General features: G+C 54.9%; 2 protein-coding genes across 6 annotated transcripts in view; one reads left to right on the top strand and one right to left on the bottom strand.

The window, feature by feature from the left end:
* Nucleotides 1-12,388, top strand: part of BICDL1 (BICD family like cargo adaptor 1) — a 114,070-nt gene extending 101,682 nt beyond the window's left edge. For 4 of the 5 annotated variants that reach the window (XM_017879062.1, XM_017879059.1, XM_017879061.1 and 1 more), the window contains 2 exons: nt 7,535-7,655; nt 10,906-12,388. In XM_017879062.1, the coding sequence (XP_017734551.1) occupies nt 7,535-7,655; nt 10,906-11,067 (283 nt within the window). In that variant the 3' untranslated portion in view covers nt 11,068-12,388. Of the gene's footprint in view, nt 1-7,534; nt 7,656-8,488; nt 8,598-10,905 lie in introns of all 5 variants that reach the window. The other variant, XR_001886863.1, reaches the window with a different exon arrangement.
* Nucleotides 12,389-14,433: 2,045 nt separating this feature from the next.
* RAB35 (RAB35, member RAS oncogene family) overlaps nt 14,434-21,879 on the bottom strand; it is a 20,566-nt gene continuing 13,120 nt past the window's right edge. Inside the window, exons 6-8 of the mRNA XM_017879081.1 lie at nt 16,877-17,001; nt 16,656-16,780; nt 14,434-15,235 (exon numbers count right to left, since the gene is read on the bottom strand). Coding sequence (XP_017734570.1) covers nt 15,107-15,235; nt 16,656-16,780; nt 16,877-17,001 — 379 coding nt within the window. The 3' untranslated portion in view covers nt 14,434-15,106. The remainder of the gene's footprint in view (nt 15,236-16,655; nt 16,781-16,876; nt 17,002-21,879) is intronic.

Raw genomic sequence — 21,879 nt, 5'->3', positions numbered from 1 at the left:
CCAGCTACCCGGGAGGCTGAGGCAGGAGAATGGCGTGAACCCGGGAGGCGGAGCTTGCAGTGAGCTGAGATCCGGCCACAGCACTCCAGCCTGGGTGACAGAGCGAGACTCCGTCTCAAAAAAAGAAAAAAAAAGAAAAAAAAAGAAACTGGATCATTTGTCCCATAGATTTGCTGCATTCTGGGTTTGATTGCATACCATAGCATCATTTAGCATTTTCCTCTGTCCCTCATATTTCCAATAAACTAGGTCTTTTTTTTTTTTTTTGAGACAGGGTCTCACTCTGTCACCCAGGCTGGAGTGCAGTGGCATGATCTTGGCTCACTGCAGCCTCCCCATCCTGGTCTCAAGCGATCCTCCTACCTCAGCCTCCCGAGTAGCTGGGACCTCAGGTACACACTACCACGCTTGGCTAATTTTTTGTATTTTTGTTAGAGACAGGGCTTTGCCGTGTTGCCGGGGGCTGGTCTTGAACTCCTGGGCTCAAGCAATCCTTCTACCTCAGGCTCCCAAAGTCCTGGGATTACAGGCGTGAGCCACTGTGCCCAGCCAACTAGGCCTTTTTAAAAATGTTTTGTGTTTTTTTGTTTGTTTGAGACAGGGTCTCTGTCACCCAGGCTGGAGTGCAGTGACACCATCATAACTCACTGCAGCTTCCACCTCCTGGGCTCAAGTGATCTTCCCTCCTCAGCCTCCCAAGTAGCTGTGTCACCATGCTGGGCTAATTTTTGTATTTTTTTGTAGATACGGGTTTTTACCATGTTACCCAGGCTGGTCTTGAACTCCCAGGTTCAAGTGATCCACCCACCTTAGCCTCCCAAAATGCTGAGATTATAGGTGTGAGCTACTGTGCCCAGCTGCATTTCTTTTATTTTACTTTATTTTTTTGAGAGAAAGTCTCACTCTGTCACCCATGCTCACAGCTCACTGCAACCTCCGCCTCTTGGGTTCAAGCTATTCTCGTGCCTCAGCCTCCCGAGTAGCTGGGATTACAGGCACACACCACCATGCCTGGCTAATTTTTGTATTTTTAGTAGAGATGGGGTTTCACCATGTTGGCCAGGCTACTCTCGAACTCCTGGCCTCAAGTGATCTGCCCACCTTGGCCTCTCAAAGTGTTAGGATTATAGACATGAGCCACCACGCCCGGCCTGGCCACATTTTCTTCATAAATGCATTCTCTTACATTCAGAATCTTTGGAAACAAACATATTTACATATCTCCCATCCCCCTGTGAATTACTTTTTATGTATTTATTTTTTTGAGACAGGGTCTTACTCTGCCACCCAGGCTAGAGTATAGTGGCCCAGTCACAGCTCACTGCATCCTTGACCTCCTGGGCTGGAGCAATGCTGTTATCTCTTAGTCTCCCGAGTAGCTGGGACTACAGGTGCACACCACCACACCTGGCTAGTTTTTGTTTTTGTTTTTTGTAGAGACGAAGTTTTACCCTGTTGCTTAGGCTAGTCTTGAACTCATGGGCTCCAGGGATCTGCCCAAAGTGCTGAGATTATAAGCATGAGTCAGCGTGCCAAGCCCCACCCTGTTCAAGGAGTGTGAGGAGATAGTTACCAAAAATGTATCTACTTTGGGCTCATTTACAACATATTAATAGTAATATTTCTTTATTTTGTTTATTTTTTTTGAGATGGAGTCTTGCTCTGTCGCCTAGGCTGAAGAGCAGTGGCACGACCTCAGCTCACTGCAACCTCCACCTCCCAGGTTCGAGTGATTCTCCTGCCTCAGCCTCCCAAGTAGCTGGGATTACATGCGCCCGCCGCCATGCTTGGCTAATTTTTGTAATAGTAGAGACAGGGTTTCACTATGTTGGTCAGGCTGGTCTCAAACTCCTGACCTCAAGTGATCCACCTGCCTCAGCCTCCCAAAGTGCTGGGATTACAGGCGTGAGCCACTGTGCCCAGCCAATAGTAATATTTATACATCACTTTATAGTTTACAAAGAACTTTTATTTTATTTATTTATTTATTTATTTTTTTGAGATGGAGTCTCACTCAGTCACCCAGGCTGGAGGGCAATGGCATAATCTCGGCTCACTGCAAACTCTGCCTCCCAGGTTCAAGCGATTCTCCTGCCTCAGCCTCCCGAGTAGCTGGGACTACAGGCATGTGCCACCATGCCCAGCTAATTTTTTGTATTTTTAGTAGAGATGGGGTTTCACCATGTTAGCCAGGATGGTCTCGATCTCCTGACCTTGTGAACCACCCGCCCTGGCCTCCCAAAGTGCTGGGATTACAGGCATGAGCCACAGCACCCGGCCAACACTTATATTCTTTAATCCTCCCAGCCACAGTAAGAAGTAAAAATTTTTAATCCCAATTTTACAGATGAGGAAACTAAGAAATACTTTGCCAGGGCCATAGCCAGCAGTGACTCATGAGCCTCCACCTCAGGTCTTCTGATTCCCATCTTCCTGACACCCTTTTCCCTCTGCTACACTGCTACTTGTTGGGAAGCTAAAATGAGCTCCTTGGAAACAATTTGTAAATAAGATACTATATGCCTTTGTAAAAATATAGTATGACACACATTTTCACTTCTGACTTTAAAATTCCTCATACTCAGGCCGGTTGCAGTGGCTCACACCTGAAATCCCAGCACTATGGGAGGCCGAGGCAGGCAGATCACCAAAGGTCAGGAGTTTGAGGCCAGCCTGGCCAACATATGATACCCCGTCTCTACTAAAACTACAACAATTAGCCGAGCATGGTGGCGGGCGCCTGTAATCCCAGCTACTTGGGAGGCTGAGGCAGGAGAATCACTTGAACCCGGAGGCGGAGGTTGTAGTGAGCCAAGATCACGCCATTGCACTCCAGCCTGGGCAACAGAATGGGGCTCTGTCTCAAAAAAAAAAATTACTCATACTCTAACCTTCTCATTTCCACACACACTTTCCCCTCCCTTCTGTTATCTTTCATCATTTTCATTATCTCCATTTCTGTTTTACTTTTGGGTCCCCTTTTCTTTCTGGTCAGAACCTCATGTCGTGGTGTTTGTCAGTTTGTAGTTCATTTTAGAAATTGTTCTTGGTGAAGGCCACATAAGGATATATCTTTGCTGCTTGGATTTCCACTATATTTAGTTAATGGATACTTAAGTAAACTGTGATAAGGCTGGGGTGCGGCAGCTCAGGCCTGCAATCCCAGCACTTTGGGAGGCTGAGGCAGGTGGATCACTTGAGGTCAGGCGTCCGAGACCAACCTGGCCAACATGGTGAAACCCCATCTCTACCAAAAAAAAAAAAAAAAAAGCCAGGTTGGAGGTTGGAGGATCACAAATTCAGGAGACGGAGGTTGCAGTGAGCCAAGATTGCCACTGCCCTCCAGCTTGGGTGACAGAGTGAGGCACTGCCTCAAAAAAAAAGTAACTGTGATAGAGAAGGCAGCATACCTTTATGAATAACAGTGAAATTGTGTGATGGAATAAAATGGTAAAATGAAGATGCTAATCGTGGAAGTCCATTAGAAATCAAAAGCAGAAGGAGGCCAGGCAAGGCGCCTGTAATCCTAGCACTTTGGGAGGCCAAGATGGGAGGATTGCTTGAGCCTAGGGGTTCAAGACCAGCCTGAGCAGCATAGCGAGACCCTGTCTCTACCAAAAATACAAATAAAAAAATTAGCTGAGTGTGGTGGTATACTCTTGGAGTCCCACATACTCAAGAGGCTGAGGTGGGAGGATCACTGGAGCCCAGAAGGTTGAGGCTGCAGTGAGCTGTGATCATGCCACTGCACTCCAGCATGGATGACAGAGCAAGATCCTGCCTCAAAACAAAACAAAACAAAAGGCAGAATGAAGATAGAAGTACACATAGGTTGGTTACCTTCTCTCAGACAAGAAGCTGAACATTAGGATCATATTCTGTCATCAGCATGGAAGGTGGGATGGAAGGTGGGGGATACAAACAGAAAGTGTCAGGGTGCAGGAGAGAAGCAGCAAGTTGTCCAGTCTTCCTCCCTTTAAAAAAAAAAGTAAAACCTAGCTCTGCCACCTGGGTGAGCAAATCTACATGAAACCTTGAAATGTATGCCCTTGCCTGCTTTCAAAGGAGGCCCAGTTACTATCCAGGAGTCTGATTAGACTTGCAAATCCTCCCCTCTGGAAAGATTCCACCAGTAGGGAGAACTCTAGAGCAAGGGTCCTGTCCTTCCTGGACTCCTATAGAACAGGGCTGGCTGGGCAGTTAGGTTACTCAGGGAGGACAGTTCTTTTCCTGTACCTTAGAAATGAATTTGTGTTACACAAGAATTGAGACAACAAGCCTAAGGAATCATTTAAAGAGGAAACCACACCCCCCATTTGTATAGGACCTTAGTTTTACCAGATACTTCTTCCATATACATTATCTCTGATTCTCCATCCTGGCCACACATTACAATCATCTGGTAAGCTCTGAGACACCAGGAACCTCACCAGAAAAATACAGTTGAAATCACTGGGTGGGGTCAGTTGGGGCCCACTTCTTTCCCCGTTGATTTTAATGTGTAGTGAGGGGTGAGAATCCCTAAGAAAAATAACTTCCTTCTCGTCACTGGGCTGCAGAAACCTTAAGGTGCACCTTCTCCTGTACAATAAATGAGTTTCAGGAAAATTAAGTAGCAATTTTTTTATCTCCTTGCAGGTGAAAGGCCTTCACTAAAACCAAAACAAATCTTGCGCTAGCAATCTGCTTTACAAAACAACTCAGTTACTGGTGGTTTCATTTATAAAAAGGAATTATTCGAGCCCTTGGAAATATTCCTATTTTTAAAATGTGATTAATGTGTTGATCCTGGTCTGGGGTTTCCCATGAATGACGAGCACTTATTCCTTGGTGAGCAAATGTCCCAAGGGTGCAGCGTGTGGCCAGGATTGGAGGTCGTCCAGACAGACCCTGCCTCAGGGCCTTTTTGGGAAGGAAGGGAACCCCACCATGCCCGGCGCTGCGCCGCCGCTGTAGCCCTGGGCCCCTCTGCCCCTCGGCGGCAGCGTTAGTCAGCACATTCCTGGGGCTCCCAGGTGGCTGCTCTGGGCGCCACCTGCCGGGGGACGCCGAAAGCTCAGGAGGCAGCGGCTGCCGTGCGGCACCAGGGGTTCTGACGTTGCTGGACGGGTGTCCATGGCAACCGACGCCGCGTGAGGATTTCCGCTGCTTGCTGCCAGCCAATAGCAGTGGGTGTGACGGAGGCAGCCTTTGGCATCTGAGTCCTTAGCATCCATTGGACGGGGCTCGGGTCCTATCGCTGTCGCAGTGGGCGGGGCTGACGCCGTGGCTGAGCTGTCTGGAGCGGTTTCTCTAGGGAAGGCGGGCAGGCGGGCGGGGCGCCCTTTGCGGTGTCGGCACAGGTGACTAATTGCTCGGTAGACCTGAAGCCAAAGAAGAAGTGCTGGTCCCAGCAGTGGCCTGAGCACTTTGCGAGTGGGATCCACCTGTTCCTTTTTCCGGCCGCACTTCGGTTAGTGCAGTCGGTGTTGTGAAGCTCGAACTAGGCGGCCCCTGCAGGCGGATCCTCTAGCTGCCCTTGAGCCCTGCACATTAGTCGCTGGCCCTGTACAAGGAGCACGCTTTTGTTAGCTTTGCTGTTTCGAGTCCTTGAGGGAGCGATTAATGAAGGCAAGGGCTAAATAATACACGTTTCTGCAGTTGGGCAACCAGGGCTGCCTCTGCAGAGGTCCTTCTGCCTTTATTCCCGTTCCCCTGCCCTCGAAAAAAATTAATTTTCTTTTGCATTGAACAGCTGTGATTTAGGAATGTTGGGAAAGGTGAACAAAGTAATACGTGAAACACAAATGTGATAATAAAAAATGCAAAATTATGTCAGAGGAGTTACCCATCAGTAATCACCCAGCGATAACCAGCTAGACATTTTTGTGCATATCCATTAAACGCACCGGCAGTTTTTTGTTTTGTTTTGTTTTGAGACAGAGTTTCGCTCTTGTTGCCCAAGCTGGCAACAAGATAGTGCAATGGCACTATCTCAGCTCACTGCAACCTCCGCCTCCCGGATTCAAGTGATTCTCCTGCCTCAGCTTCCGGAATAGCTGGGATTACAGGCATGAGTCACCACACCCGGCTAATTTTTGCATTTTTAGTAGAGGCAGGGTTTCTCCATGTTGATCAGGCTGGTCTCAAACTCCCGACCTCAAGTGATCCGCCCACCTTGGCCTCCCAAAGTGCTGGGATTAGAGACGTGAGCCACTGCACCCAGTGGACACAGGCAGTTTTTGTTTTACAAAACTAGTGTAATACTAGATCCCGTTTTCTGGTGCTTTTCCACTCAGCAATATGTTATGAACTGTCAATATTCTACCTCATGGTTTTTTTGTGGGCTTTTGTTGTTTTTATTTTTTTTGAGACAGAGTCTTGCTCTGTTGCCCAGGCTGGCGTGCAGTGGCGTGATCTTGGCTCACTGCAACATCCGCCTCCCAGGTTCAAGCGATTCTCCTGCCTCAGCCTCCTGAGTAGCTGGGATTACAGGCACCTGCCACCACACCCAGCTAATTTTTGTATTTTTAGCAGAGATGGGGTTTTGCCATGCTGGCCAGGCTGATCTCGAACTCTTTATCTCAGGTAATCCTTCCACCTCGGCCTCCCAAAGTGCTGGGATTACAGGCATGAGCCACCACGCCCGGCCACACATTATGGTTTTTACTGGTGACTGTATTCCATTATATCATTTATGACCGCTTGGCTACTCTGATTAGCTAAGCTGTGATGATCACCACTGTGTGGCTACCTTCACACACCTCTGTATCTTCAGGACAGTTCCCCTAAGGGAGGTTGCTAACTACAAGGAATCCCTTCTATACCAGCAGGACAAGGTTCCTGTCTTTCAGTGGGGAATGGGCCATTTTGGGGAAGGATGAGTAGCTCCTTTATGCTGTGTGAGGCCTTTGATCCCTCTGGGTTCCAGTCCTCATTTTAGTATTGTGCTTTTTCAACTTCTATTTGTGTGTGTACTTGTGTGTGTGCTTTTGTGTGTGTGTATGTGACGGAGCTTTGCTCTTTTTGCCCAGGCTGGAGTGCAATGGCGCGATCTCGGCTCACTGCAACCTCCTCCTCCTGGGTTCAAGCAATTCTCCTGCCTCAGCCTGAGTACCTGGGAGTGCAGACATGTGCCACCATGCCCGGCTAATTTTGTATTTTTAGTAGAGACAGGGTTTCTCCATGTTGGTCAGGCTGGTCTCAAACCCTCGACCTCAGGTGATCCACCCACCTCGGCCTCCCAAAGTGCTGGGATTACAGGCGTGAGCCACCACGCCCACCCTCAACTTCTGTTTCTTTATCTGTGAGGTGGGGATGACAAATACTCCTTTTACCTACAGGTTGGTTATGAAAACTGAGAGAATATATGTGAAAACATGTTGCAAACTAGCCCTCTACAGGCAGCATCATAGTTATTGTTGCAGCTGCTGTTTGTTGTGAGTTCAGGATCAGAGCCTGTTTCCTCATCCTGTGGACTCCAGGTGCCCCAAGTAAAGACCCAGATGCCTCTGGCACAAGGTGTGCATGTTCACCCTGGCTTGTCTCTTCTCAGGAAGAACGCTGTGGAGCTGGAACTCGCCAAGTGCAGGATGGATATGATGTCTCTGAACAGCCAGTTGCTGGATGCTATTCAACAGAAACTGAACCTCTCGCAGCAGCTGGAAGCTTGGCAGGTAAACCAGAGACTGAGATCCAGGGCGAGAGGAGACTCCTAGAGGCATCTCTGAGCCAGGCAGAGTAAGGAGTTTGTCACTGCAGGGTCCCATGTGACTGGGTGAGCAGCGCATCCCAGTCTTCACCTGGCAAGATCCAGAGCTCATGTCCCTGAGTCCTTGGGGAAGAACACTTAAGGATGCTCTTGAGCGACAGTGCCCAGGCTGCTGCTGTCTGGAGATGTAGTGATCTCCAGACTTGGAGTGGGGCTCCCCTTTCAGCTGGTTGTCTGGGCTTTAAGCTGGAAAGAAACAGCTGGTTAACATGGGAGCCCAGGAAGCTCAATATAATTGCATGAAAATTCACAGCTGGATGCGGCTCAGCAACCCTCCTGCAGCCAGCAGCTGCCGCCCTTCCCCTTCTCAAGGGGCAGCCTCCTTTTTCCAAAGAGCACTGTGCTGGTGCAGGCCCTGGGGAAGAGGGATCAGTGGCCCCTCTCTAGGCCCACTGTTTGCACGGTCCAGCATGGCTCCTCACTGGGCCGGGCTGTGGCTGGCTGGGTTTTGTTGGTGAGGTTTAGGTAGCACAGTTTTAGGATATGGGTATAAACATTACTATTTCTCCCCAAGAATTCTCATCCAGACAGATGAAAAGCCGTCTGTGGCTTTACAAGGTAAGCCCCCCGTGGAGGGCAGGTTCTTGGTGACCATTCCTCCCAGGGCCCCATGGGGCTGGCAGCCAGAGCACTGGCCCCACCGCAGGGTGCCCGTCCCTGGCTCCTCAGCTCCTGCACAGCAGCCAGCTGGCCGCGCCCTGGCTGACCGCCGTTCTCTCTCTTCTCTCCCGGCTACAGTTTGCTTCCTCAGGGCTTTTTACTATCTGGCTCCTTTGGTTTCTGATCTAGTGGCCTTTCTCAGTTCCCGTATCAACAGCTTTAGTTGTACACCCCTCCTGCCTTTGAGGTGAGCCTGAGCCCTGCACCCCATCCACCCTCTCGCCCTGCCATCGCTGTGCCGCCCCACCGCCTCCCCTCATGGCCTACTGTGTTCTGTGTGCTGGAGCCTGGCGTCATCTCTGTGCAGTGTGACATGCCCTCGAGTCCCAGCTCCCTCCTCCATCACAGGCGCGTCCAGTGAGCTCCTCGGCAGCGTGGGGCCCAGTGTTGACGGCTGGTGCCATCTTCTCATAGATGGCTGTTCCGTCCACTGAGGGACCAGCAGGCATGGAATGATGAGCAGCATGTGTCTGGGAAACTCTAAAGGGCGACCTGGATAGACCTGATTGTTTAAAGTGAAATAATGCAGTTTTCAGTGTGCCAAACAAAACACTGGCAGCTTTGAAAGGTTGGTTTTTGAAAGGCCCTTTAGCATTCCCACGTTGGATTTAACGTAGATTTTACCAAGCGCATCGTGACTGCAGGGCACCGTGCTAAGGACCATACGCTGGAACCTGATAAGTAGGGACCGTGTGTTGGCAAATACCTGGCATGGTGTCAGCTCTGAGGGGCAAGCAGGAAAGGGGTTAGAAGAGAACAGAAGAAGACAAGGGCAAGGAGAAGACCAGGAACAAGCTGAGTCTGAAGGGCAGGGTTGAGAGGATGGGGAGGCTGGAGAGCGGCCCTGAGCCGGAGCGCCTGAGGGGTCCACACTCACTGCAACGCCATAATGACTCAGGAAGGCCCCTTCATTTCAGGCCCCTTCGTTTCAGGCCCCTTCGTTTCAGGCTGAAACTTGCAGAGATACTAGAATGACACCCACGGGTGGGAGGGAGGCGGAGTGGACAAGCTGCTCAGGTGGAGGGGCCTGGCCAGCCCAGCTTCATGCCCTCGTCTCATGAGTGGCTGCTTGGAACCAAAGAGGTCATCTGCCCCAGCCACAGGGAGCCTGCCCTGAACGCAGACCTCACCTGTCCTGTGCTTGGACACCACAGGTTGACTCACTCTAGGGTTTAGCCAGAAAAGCTTGGGGTCTTACCAGGATGCCGCAGAGGCTGCCAGGTTCAAGTCATGGAGGAATTGAGCAGACGTGTGTTATGTTTACGGATGATAGTGATTACACAGGCTGCTCATATTTCTTTTTTTTTTTTTCTTTTTGAAACAGAGTCTCGCTCTGTTGCCCAGGCTGGAGTGCAGTGGTGCGATCTCGGCTCACTGCAAGCTCCGCCTCCCGGGTTTACGCCATTCTCCTGCCTCAGCCTCCTGAGTAGCTGGGATTACAGGCACCCGCCACCACGCCCGGCCAATTTTTTGTATTTTTAGTAGAGATGGGGTTTCACCGTGTTAGCCAGGATGGTCTCAATCTCCTGACCTCGTGATCCACCCGCCTCGGCCTCTCAAAGTGCTGGGATTACAGGCGTGAGTCACTGCGCCCGGCCAGCTGCTCATATTTCTAAAGCAGGAGTTTTCAAACTTTTTTAGTGGCAGAACTCTTTCGTCAAATGGAGTCTTACCCAGGGTCAGAGTCTGGCCACCAGAGTGAAGCTGCCCTGTCTGCAGGCTCCTCTATGGGAGAGGCTGCTGCTCTGTAAAACATGGCGGGGCGGGCTGTGGGGGGCCATTTTCTGGGCCACATGAACGAATTCGAGTTGGGGACGGCCCCGCCCCAGTGAGGAGGCTGAAGAAATGGGCCTGATTTGGTGCGGGACAGCCCCTGAAGACTGTGCGGCCCCTGGCCTCTGGCGCAGATGGGAGCCTCAGCAGTGGGGTCTAGGGCAGCACCCAGAGCATCCTTTTCACGTGGGGCTGCTGTTGGTGCCCGGGCATCAGCAACTCAGGCTGGAATGATTGGAGAAGGCAGGAGGAACCCCCGAGGCCAGGCCACTGGCTGGGCAGCTGGTAAGCCGAGGTGGCCCTAGGGCCTGCTGGGGCTGGGGGTGGCAAGCCATACCGGAGGCACCAGCCAGGCCCACAGGACATGGGAGGCAAGAGCTGTGAGGCCTGGTCAGAGCAGGTGGAGTGCTAGTGTGAAGACGGCAGGGACAGACCACCCAAGCCATCAGCTGAGGACCGAGGCAGGCCAGCAGGGTAACACTGTTGAGGAGACCCCAGCCTGAGGGGTCTGGAGCCTGAGGAGGCTGGAGGTGCCATGCGGCTCCTGCGTGCGCCTGGTGTCTTGCCCACGCTCACTGCTTTCTTGGTCAGGGCAGTCCTAGCTGCAGCCTCTCATCACATCCTCATCTCTCATCTGTCTGACGTTGCCGCCTCCCTGTCCACCCCCAGGGCTAGGTGAGAGCAGCTACTCAGTCCTGGCCACTGTCCCCTCCCCTCTGCAGGATGACATGCACAGGGTCATTGACCGGCAGCTGATGGACACCCACCTGAAGGAACGGAGCCAGCCGGCTGCTGCTCTCTGCAGGGGCCACAGCGCTGGGCGGGGGGATGAGCCCAGCACCGCTGAAGGCAAACGACTCTTCTCATTCTTCAGGAAAATTTAAGTTGGGAGGAGTGAGGCCACCAAAGATGGGTGGACTGGAGGCAGCTGGAAAGGCAGTGCTGGCGAGGCCTCCTGCGGCTCGCACCTCAGCGGCTGCCCTACCCCTCATGCTGGGGCCCGTGGGTCTGGGAGGGCCTGCTCCCTTTCACTGGTGAGAATGGGGACCTAGAGGTGGGGGCCTGCCTGAGCCACTGAAGGCTTCCCTCGGCCCCACCACCTGGCCAAGCCCACGCCTGGGCTTCTCCAGGATCCCCTGCTTGAGCAGGGTTAGGCCACCTCCCAGAGGGGCCCCTTGGTGTTGGGCTTTGCAGCTCACTCCTAACAGATCGCAGCCCACCCCCAGGCACTGCTGCCTCCTCGATTTTAGCAAATGGGGAACAGAAGGAATGGAGGCCCTTCTCTGCATGCCTCAGGAGGCCCGAGCCCCGGGGACCTAGTCCTGTTGGGGCAGTGGGCCAGGCCTAAGCCTCCATTCCTTCCCCAGCCCCTGGCCCAGGGTCGAAGGGGAGATGGCAGCCCCTCCCCTGCGTGCATGCACCTCGGCTGGCAGGAGGCCAAGCCTCTGGCCGCAAGGTCTAAGAGCCGGCGCTTACCCAAGCTCAGCTGAGGCCACCCGAGCCCCAGGGAGGAAGAAGGCCCTGTCCCCCGGTCGCCACTGCTGTCCCTCCCAGCCTCCAGTCTCTGCCCCTTAGCAGGGCCAGGCCAGGCGGAATGTTGTCACCAGTCATCTGCAGGCTTTAGCCATCCAGCCCTTTCCCCTGGCTCAGGGCTGGGGCTGGATGGGGTCTCCTCCTCCCACAGTTCCCTCCTCCACTCCTCACATACGTATCTTTTTGGCCCAGCCAAACAAGCCCAGGCCACAGAATGGCACCAGAGGGGTCTGGTCAGCCACCCCACCTTGAGGGCAGCACAGGCACCACAGGGTGGAGGAGACGCGGAAGCTGCTGGAAGCCTCCAGATGCCTGCTGGCCTGCAGGAGAAACCTGTAGCAGCTGCTGCTCCTGCCTCTGCAGCCGCCCCACCTCCTCCACCCAGGCCCCAACTCAGAGGCTCCGCGGCGGGCCAGCCCTCAGCTGCTCACAACTGATTCAGTCTCCCTCCCTCACATGGGGAAAACACAGCAGGGATGCGCGGCAAGAATGTACCTGTAGATGTGTACATACCACAGTGCTGTAATTTTGTATGTAGCAATCATGTAAATACATGTATGGATTTTATAATATACATATATAAAAATTATAAAGGCATATTTTTAGAAAAACAGCACACCACTGCTTCTTTTGAAAATAGTCCGAATAAGAATAAAATGAATTTCTACAGAGCTTCCTGCCTCGGTCTCTGGGTCTTTGCGGGGGCGGGTTTGGTCTGAATGCCACTGACATATCAGACTCACCACTGGCTGCTGCTGGAGAGGTAGCAATAGTGGTTCTCCTGCACCTGGGCCACTGCAGATGCTGGTACTTAACCAAGGGATTTGGCCAGGAAGGGCATCCTGCCCTGCCCCTCCCGCCTGGCACTGCCCCCTGCCAGTGCTGCAGCGTGCCATCCGCAAGGCAGGCCTGCCAGCGCTGCTTCCCAGGTCAGCAGGGCCTAAAGCTTCGCAGAAACTTCAAGCCAGAAAGAAACCACTCCAGGCAGAGGCTTCCACTGCATCCTTCCGGGCATGTGGAGGATAAACATGGAGCTTCCCCTGGCATCTTACCACATGTGCTCCCAGTCCAACTAGGGGGGAACTCAACCCTGGACCACCTGTTCATGGAGAAAATGGACCTGGCTTCTGGAAGTGTCCCAGGGCCTCGACAGGCTCCTGTGCAAGGCTTAGGCCAAGAACAGGGACGAGCTGGACACAGTGAGTGGGAAGAAGCCAAGCCCACTCAGCACATCGCAGGAGGGAGAGCAAACAGATCCTGGAAGAAAATTTGGCAGCTTGAACCTTTATTTTTAGTATTTTTTTAAAAAGCATAATTAGAAACTTTCAATACAGAAATACTCCTAGCAAACCATTTAAAAGTGGTGTTTGTTTGACAGGAATTTCACATCAGGTCCACTAGGACATCGGTCCAGCCCTGAGTCCCCACCCCCACCCCATAACCCCCCATTCATGCGTGTAACAGTGGGACAGGCACACTGTCATGACCAAAATCACCCCAACACCTGGGGCTGATGTCCAGCTGCCAGAAGCCATGGGGGCTTCTAGCCTGGGCTGGAAGCTCCCAGGGAGCTCCCCCCCCCACCCCTTATTGCTTGAATTTGCAAGCACACCCTTGCTGGCCTCACCTGATCGCTCAGAGGCCAGCATGCCCCCCACCCAACGGCACAGGAGCCCCAAGCACCGTGCATCCTCACAGGGCCCATGGCCAACCAGGACAGTCCCAAGGACAGAGAGACCCTGCTTCTGCTCCTGCTGCCCCCACCGACCAGATGAGGCTGCCTGCTGGTCAGCCCTGCAGCCCCCTCCACAGCACCTTCCTTCCCAGGCCCACGGGGCTCCCCCACCCCATCCTGTGGCTCCAAAGGGAAGGCCTGTCCCAGAACCACCGGCCTTTGGCAGTTTGGGCAAGTGGAGAGACGGGTGAGAAGAAACCCCGTTTTATTGATTAAAATCCATCCACAGTGCTAACACAGAAACTGCAGTGTGATCTGTGATGTGATTGTCCAATCAGGGCTCTCCCTGGAAATCGCCTAGGAAAGGAAATCTAAGGAAACACATCCTGGTGTTGAACTCAGTTCTTCCCAGGTCACTTGATCCCTGTAGGGGGAGGGGAATGAGGTGTCCGGGCTGGGGGCAGGGGAGCAGTCATCAAGCGCAGATGATCGACCCTGGTTTTTCTCCAGGGGACTGAGGCGTGTCAAAACTGGCCGCCCCAGCCATTCCTTCCCACCCACCAGGAAATCCTCTTGCTACCTTTGTCCTGACAAAGGTTAGGACAGTGACCAAGGCCTGTCCACGGTCCCAGCCCAGAGGCCCCAGGCATGCACTCCCCACAGGTGCCTGAGGCTGCAGCATAGACTCCTGACCTCCAGTGGGAGGCAACTCGGACAAGGGTGGGAGGCCCCTTCTCCGTTCCCACCAAGAAAAGCCAAAGAGCCCAGCCCCACAATGGCAGGAAGCCATTCATTTTTTTCTAAAAACAGTGGACACAAAGTGGGGTGGCCTCAACTTTTGCTGCTGTGCCAATCAAACCTCAGGGAAAGAAAGTAATTGTGAGGAATTTAATTCACTTGATTTGGCTTCATTTTCTTGATCTGTTAAAATAATGCTCCCATAGCCCCCCTGCCAGCCCCATCTCTGCACGAACCTACCCCGACCTTTCTGTTGGAACTGAAAACTGTTGATAGAAATGAGAAGCCATGGCTCCCCTGGGTTTGGAGCTCAGAGGCATCTAAAAGGCAGGACAAGAAATCTGCTGGCCAAAGGGCAAGACTGGCCACCTCTGTGGAACTGCAGGGCCTCTGTGGGCACAGAACAGGGAGGGAAGGGAGCTGGCGCAGGCCCCGGAGAAGGGGCCAAGACCCTGCGTGCCGGGGACAGAAGCTGACAGCCTGTCGGAGAGAATGAGCAACGTGGAGCCCACTCCACTGGCACAGGCTGGCCGAAGACGCAGCTAGAACGTGACACCGTCTCCACAGGACGGTGCTTGCAGTAAGATGGGCTGGGGAGGGGCGCGGGGAAGAGTCCGTTGCAGCAGGCTGGCACCAAGGAGGCAAAAGCCAGAGCAGGACGTGGTGTGCGGCCGGATAGAGCAATATACACTATGTACAGACTCTGCGAATCAGTCCGCTCGGCGGGCAGCGTCCTCGCCAGGTCCAGGTGCCTTGGCCGGGGAGAAGGGGGCACCAATAGGGAAGGGTGGGCTGGTCCAACACCTTCTTGGCACTCGAGGGCGGGGGAGGAAGTGCCGATGGCACCTCCCGATACAAAACATGGAGAGAATTCTTTAAATAACGGCACGAAACTGAGACTGTCCCCCGAGGAACCTCCACGGGCCTCGGGCTGGGGGAGGGAGCGCAGTGCAGTCTCTGCAGTGGACTGGGCGCCATTAGCAGCAGCGTTTCTTTCGTTTACTATTCTTCGTGAGCTTCACCACATCGTTCTGTTGTTGCTGCTGCTGTTTTGCCAGGTTGTCTTTCTTTGCTCGGAGGACCAGCTCCGTGATGCAGTTGAACATCTGTGGAGAGGAGAGGGGAAGGGCCAGCCTCAGACCTGGCCAGGAGGCCCCTGCTGGCCTGCATGGCTGCCTCCCCGCCTTCCGGGGCCAGCTGTTTCTACCTGGGTCTTTCTACCTGGAATTTTTGGCATGTATGTCTCCAAAGCCTATTCCAGAAGGAGGTGGTGAATTATTTTATTTAAAGATCAAAAAGGAACAGCATTGCTAAAACCCCACCTCTACAAAAAAATACAAAAATTAGCCAGGAGTGGTGGTGCACACTGTAGTCCCAGCTACTTGAGAGGCTGAGGTGGAAGATCACTTGAGCCCAGGAGATCAAGACTACAGTGGGCTGTGAACACACCACTGTACCCCAACCTGGATGGCAGTTAGGACACTGACTCAACAAATAAGTAAGTCTGAAAAAAGGAACACCATCAGAGGCCCGTGAGCTGTGTGGACTTGGGGAAGTCAAACTCACAGGGGTTTTCCAGTCCTTCTTTTATATAGAGAGACCAACCCCTTTCCTTCAGCTGGAATCTTTTTTTTTTTTTTGAGACAGAGTCTCGCTCTGTCGCCCAGGCTGGAGTGCAATAGCGCAATCTTGGCTCACTGCAAACTCCGCCTCCCTGGTTCACACCATTCTTCTGCCTCAGCCTCCCGAGTAGCTGGGACTACAGATGCCCGGCTAATTATTTTGTATTTTTAGTAGACATGGGGTTTCACTGTGTTAGCCAGGATGGCCTCGATCTCCTGACCTCGTGATCCACCCACTTAGGCCTCCCAAAGTGCTGGGATTACAGGCGTGCGCCACCACGCCTGGCCCAGCTGGAGTCTCATGACACGACAGATGAAAGTGCCCCTGCTGTTCATGGACATAGGTGACCCGCGGTCTGCCCGCTCCACGCCACCTCATGGCGTGAGTGAAGTCACCGCCCAAGGTCATACCAGCCTTGCCCACAGGGCCAGGTGGATAGGCCAGCATCAGGACACCAGCCTGACTTACAAAGGAGCCTGTGCTCCCTGCCACTGTGTGGTCCATTTGCCCTGAAGCAGTGGGATCCTCAACTTCCCACAGGCCTCTGGGCTCCACACACCACACGGTGGCCAATGAGGCAGAGGACTGGAGTGGAGGCTATGCTTGCCTCTGCTGTGGGACAGAGGCTCACTCAGTCTCTGACTAGCTGGGTGGTGGTCCTTGAGTGACTTCAACACTTGGAGCCTCAGTTTCCCTATTTGAAATGTGGGAATAATTGTACCTACCTCAGATGACTGTTGTGCTATCAACTAAGATCGTTAAAGGGCCTGGCACACAGTAGGCACTCAATAAATGGCAGTTTCTATGACATTTTCTGTCGGTCATTTAGATGCCTCAAGCAGGTCAGCAGCAGGGAGAAGACGGTCACAGGTGTGTGGCAGAGCCAGTGGCCCAGGGCCTCACCTCTTCCACGTTGACATTCTCCTTGGCGCTGGTCTCAAACAACTGGATGCCCATCTGCCCGGCAAATTTGTAGGCATCTTCTGTCTCCACCACCTTCCGCTCAGGGTCGTCATTCTTATTACCCACTTCAAAGCAAGGCAGAGTCAGTGCCGCCCTGAGGGGCGGAGCCGGCTGCCCCCTCCCCCACCCCACCCTCACCCCAGCCCTGGGTGCAGCCTCACCTAATATTCGGCACACATCATCACAGTTCTGGTTGATTTCGTGAAGCCACCGCTTGACGTTGACGAATGACTCGGCACTGGTAACGTCGTAAACCACAATGACCCCGTGGGTCCCCCGATAATACCTGCAGGGCCAGAGTGTGCAGCAGCATGTCAACCCCGGCAGGAGTCGCCCCCTTGCCAGAACCCGCCTGCCCCCATTAGGGCAGTGACTGGAAAAGGTGAGGGACTCTCACTTGGCCTCGGCAGACGCCCGAGCCACGCCAGGCCAGCAGGAGAGGCCACTGCGGCAGCACTAGCTCCCCCTGCCTCCCTGGAGCACCAGGAGGGCGGGAGGACCAGCCCCTGGGCAGCAGAGCAGGTCTGAGGAGTCCCCTCGTGCTGCTGAGAGTCTGCTACGGGCTTGAAACATCTTTGAAGTTCTTGCTTTATTTTGGGAACTCAGGCAGTTTTTGTATTTGACATCATGTTATCACTGTCTTTGAACATTCAAAAAAAATCTTTTCTCCTCAAACCTGTTTTAGAGGAACGCCTTTCCAAGAAGCCACACCATCATGATGCCCTGGCGAAGTCTGTGTCCCTCCCCCGGGGCAGGTAGGCCCCTCCCTTCCTGCTACTCTTGGCTTATCTGTGCAGGTGGCAGGAAAAGTGTGGAAGCCACACAAGCATCCAGGGATGGCTAGGGAGAGGTGTCCAGCAAAGCCATCACCCAAACATGCAGAGCCCAGGGTTAGCCAGGAAGACCAGAAGGAAGGGGACGCCCAATTCTCCTCTCCAGACCCCAGGGCCCCATTCATCCCAATGGCACAGGAGGACATCAATCCCCGGGGGAGGAGGGGACCACAGCCTCCGCCTCTCCACTTCCCCGAGAGCTGTCACAGAGCCAGAGGCCAGGCAGCAGCCCCACCCCGCACTGTGCAATCAGCCAGAGCTGTCCCTCTGTCCCCTCTCCCCAAAGCCACAGGGACCTCCACCCCAGGGCTCCTCAGGACACCACACAGACAAACCATGAGTGGACAGGCTGCTTCCTCCAGGTCTTCTGGCTGCCACCTGCCCCAGCCCTAATTACCTCCACCCCCATGAGGTTCATGGGGACAGCCCAAGCCCCAGTTCAGGAACAGCCCAAGTCAGCACAGGCTGAGCAAGAATGAGGTGGCCAGGCTGGTGGCTGCGGCTCCGTTCCTGTCCACCTGCCCATCAGCTCTCCGGCCAATGCTTCACATCTGAGGCCTGATCCAAGGACAAAAGCCCACCCCTGGCTCCATCTCTGAAAGGCTAGAGGGCGCCTGCATTCACCCTGCCACACTTCCCAGCTTCAACAATTACGGAGGGCGCCTGCATTCACCCTGCCACACCTCCCAGCTTCAACAATTACGGAGGGCGCCTGCATTCACCCTGCCACACCTCCCAGCTTCAACAATTACGGAGGGCGCCTGCATTCACCCTGCCACACCTCCCAGCTTCAACAATTACGGCGCGCAGGTGGCTGGTCCTTAGCTGGGGCGGTCACGAGGGAGAAAGGAGCTAAGCATTCCCCCAAGGGCGGGGAGCAGTAAACAGTCGGTATCAGTTCTTCAGCATCATCAATATGCCTTCAAGGACAATCTGTGGTCCCAGACAGAGGTGGTGGAAGGAAACCCAGAGGCAGCTTGGGGGCAGCCCTGAGCATCTTCCCTGAGGCTGTGGAGCTGGAGGAGCTCCTGCCCAGGCCTGGGGCAAAGCCCAACCTGCCCCTGCCCCTGCCCCTGCCCCATCCTTGCTCCACCCTCAACACGACCGCTGGGATCTCTTCCCAGGGCTTCATTGTGCCCACAGTTTTGCTTCCAGGGCAGCATCGCTCCTTGGCTTTGGGGTAGCTGTCTTGGCACTGAGCCCAAGAACTAGCTCTGGCCTTGGCAGCTGCTGCTGAGAGCGCCGGGTCAGCACACAGCACGGCGTGTCAGACGCCTTCCAGAGTGAGGGCGCGCCAGAGCCACAGGAACAGGCGACTGTCCCCTGCCAGCAGAGGAAGCCCAAGGAGTGGATGGCTCTGCACTCTCCTTTGCTGAAGATGATCAGAGATGCCAAGAAACGCCTACAACCATGGCCCCGGCACAGAGTCCCCGCGGCTCCCTGGATGCCTCCACTTCATCTGGGGCCCAGGACAGGGGCTTTATGTAAAAGCAGAGAATTTGGGGATGAAGTCAGGGGCTCAGAGCTCTGGTGAGGAGGAACCAGAGCACCGAGGCTTCCCATGGCCACCAGGAATCGCCTTCACTCATGGGGACTCTGCTCTAGGCCAGGCACAGAGCTGGGGGCTTGGGATCCATGACCTTATTAATCTCCGCAGCCACCTGATCCAGCAGACCTCAGGTTGGCCATGTGACCAGCGAGGACGTAAGGCTGAGTGCGGCGGCCAGCTGGAAGTCCTGGCGCTCAGGGCTGACTCCCAGGCCCAATGCCAGGGCCTTGCCTGCCTTGCCACTTCTCCCCTCCCCCCCACCCCACCCGCACCTCTCAGGGCCGGCAAACCTCAGCTTCTGAGAGCAAGAACTCAAGAGGGGGTGACCACAGGGCTCTTTCTCGCCAGGCTAACAGGATGCGGTTTCGGTTTCTCTTTGAATGCCCTGCATTGGAAAAAGTCACGCTACTGCATCCTGACTGCCCCATTCCTGAAAACTCCTCATCTCCCCAAAACTCCTTCCTTCTTTGCCAGTGACCATTAAAGGGCGTCGAGACTTCCACGGGCCCCTCAGTGCGCCCTGCTGGGCCTCCTGCCTCATGAGGGCCCGAGCGGGACTCCAAGATAGAGCTACCTCTCTGCTTCCCCAGACAGGTGGGACTTCATCTGGGGCCCAGCAGCTGCCCACAGGCTGCCCCTTCCCAAGACCCCTGGGAAAAACCCATGTTGCTCCCAAGAAGCCGAGTGACTCCTCCCCGCCTCCCCACAGATGGAGGAACCAGTTCACCCTCTTCGCGCCCTGCCCAGCCTGGAAAGCAGCTGACTGCGTAGGGCAGGGAGGGGCTGTGGCTCCTCCTGCTGAAAGAGCCTCGGACCCCCCCGGCCCCCCTGCCCTGCCCAGGGTTTCATTCCTCATGGCCACGGGCCTCCAAACCTCTGCTGCCCTGACCTCCACCTGGTTTGAAGGCACAGGATGGGGCGGGAAAGCAGGGGTACCACCTGCCCAGCTGGTGCAGAGCCTCGGCAGCCTCAGGGCCAACCCTGAGTGCCACCAACCCCCGCCCCTGAGTTAGGAGGCTTCTTCCTCCCTGGGCCTGTTTTCCTGTCCATAAAATGGAGATAGTCACAGGTATCTGTACCGGGATTAACCGAAATGAAGCAGCTGAAATCCTAGCGACAGGCCCAACCCAGAGCAAGGATGCGAGAGGTCGGCACCCAGACCAGCCCTGGCCAGAGCATGAGGGCTTGTCTCGCCTGGGTCTGCGCTGCCCAAAGCACGGATGCCAGCCCTGCCCCAGCGTCCTCTGCAGGTTCTCACTGGCAGCTGCCAAGACAGGCAGGCCACAGAGCCCTCGCTCACCGGACTCATCAACAGTCAACACACAGCACCACACCCGGGCGACCCCAGGACTGGGAGGTCCCAGGGATTCGGGGCATCACGGGCCGCAGCACAAACGCGCTCAGCATAGGGTGACCCCAGTGACAAGCCCTCCGCCTCGACTCCAGCCCCAGGAGCTGCTTGCCCAGTGCACCTGTCCCTTCTCCAGCAGCCCTGCTCTCCCCCACACTCCCAGCCACCCATGGGGTGCTGCACCCCACACTTCCCACCCTCGGGAGATGCCGAGGGGTACAGGGTGGGCAGCCAGCCTGGGGAGTACCCAGCTTTCATGCTGTGGGGAGGGAGGGGACCGCTGGCCGGGACTTCCTCATTCGCCTTCCTGAGGTCACTTCCAGAAGAGCTGCTCGAGAGAGCCGAGGAGGTGTCTGTGGAGCCAGACAGCCGCCCCTCACTCTTCACAGGCTACTGTGTGGAGCACAGGCTCGGCCGCTGGGAGGGACCCCTCCAGGGCACCCTCTGTCAAATGGGATGACAGCAGCACCGAGCACACGGAGCTGCCAGACACCAAACCCCGGCCACACACGCTGACGGCTGCGGCAGGGCACCCGGCACCCTCCACATGGAAGCCAGTCCCAGAGGCAGTCCCTCCAGGAAACGAGCGCAGAGAGCTTCGGCAACTTGCCTAAGGACACACAGTCCAACAGCTCCAAATCGGTCCCTTCAGACCCCGCTCTTTCCCAAAACCTGCTCCACTAACAACCCAGTAACCAGGAGCTGCTCCGAAGGACACTGCCTGTCTGCGCTGGAGCCCAGCTTTCCCCTGGCCTGTAGCTTAGCCACAACGGCGGGCAACTGGTGGGTGGCCGGATTTCCCAGGAACAGCTTTAAGGGGAGGGAGGGCCTGCTGACATGCACCAGTGTTCCTCTCTGGACAGCATCACCTCCAAGGTATCAGGGTGGGTGACAGGAGCCTGCACAGGACAACTCCAGCTGCCATAACTGACACCTACCAAGAGGAACTGTCAGTGACTAAGTCCTGGGCGGGCAGGGCACTTTGCAACCCCCTAGTGAGGCAAACGCTATTCTGCTCCCTCTGTAAGGTGACGGCGCAGTGGGCTGGAGGGTCAGCTGACTCTCCAAGGAAACAGAACATGGCCACTGTCCGGCCATCCGGCCAGACTCCAGCCAGGGTGCTCAGCGACTCCCCCTACAGCATTCCCCTCACACCTTCAGGACCGGGAAGGGTGCAACCAAACGCCATCTACTACAGCCAACAACAGGCTCACTTCCCGACAGCCTCAGGGACCCTCAGTGACATTTCCACCATGCAGGCACCAGTCACTCAACCGTGTCCACAGGTCAGTGATCTGGGTTGGGTGGGAGTGGGCGGCCACAGGTCAGTGGTGCAGGTTGGGTGGGAGTGGGCAGGCACAGGTCAGTGGCGTGGGTTGGGTGGGAGTGGCGTGGGTTCGGTGGGAGGGGGCGGGCACAGGTCAGTGGCGT

The sequence above is a fragment of the Rhinopithecus bieti genome, unplaced genomic scaffold (assembly GCF_001698545.2).
Source record: "Rhinopithecus bieti isolate Rb0 unplaced genomic scaffold, ASM169854v2 scaffold_11938, whole genome shotgun sequence".
Lineage (NCBI taxonomy): Eukaryota > Metazoa > Chordata > Mammalia > Primates > Cercopithecidae > Rhinopithecus > Rhinopithecus bieti.
Note: the sequence above shows the minus strand (reverse complement) of the source record. Positions and strands in the feature narration are given on the sequence as shown.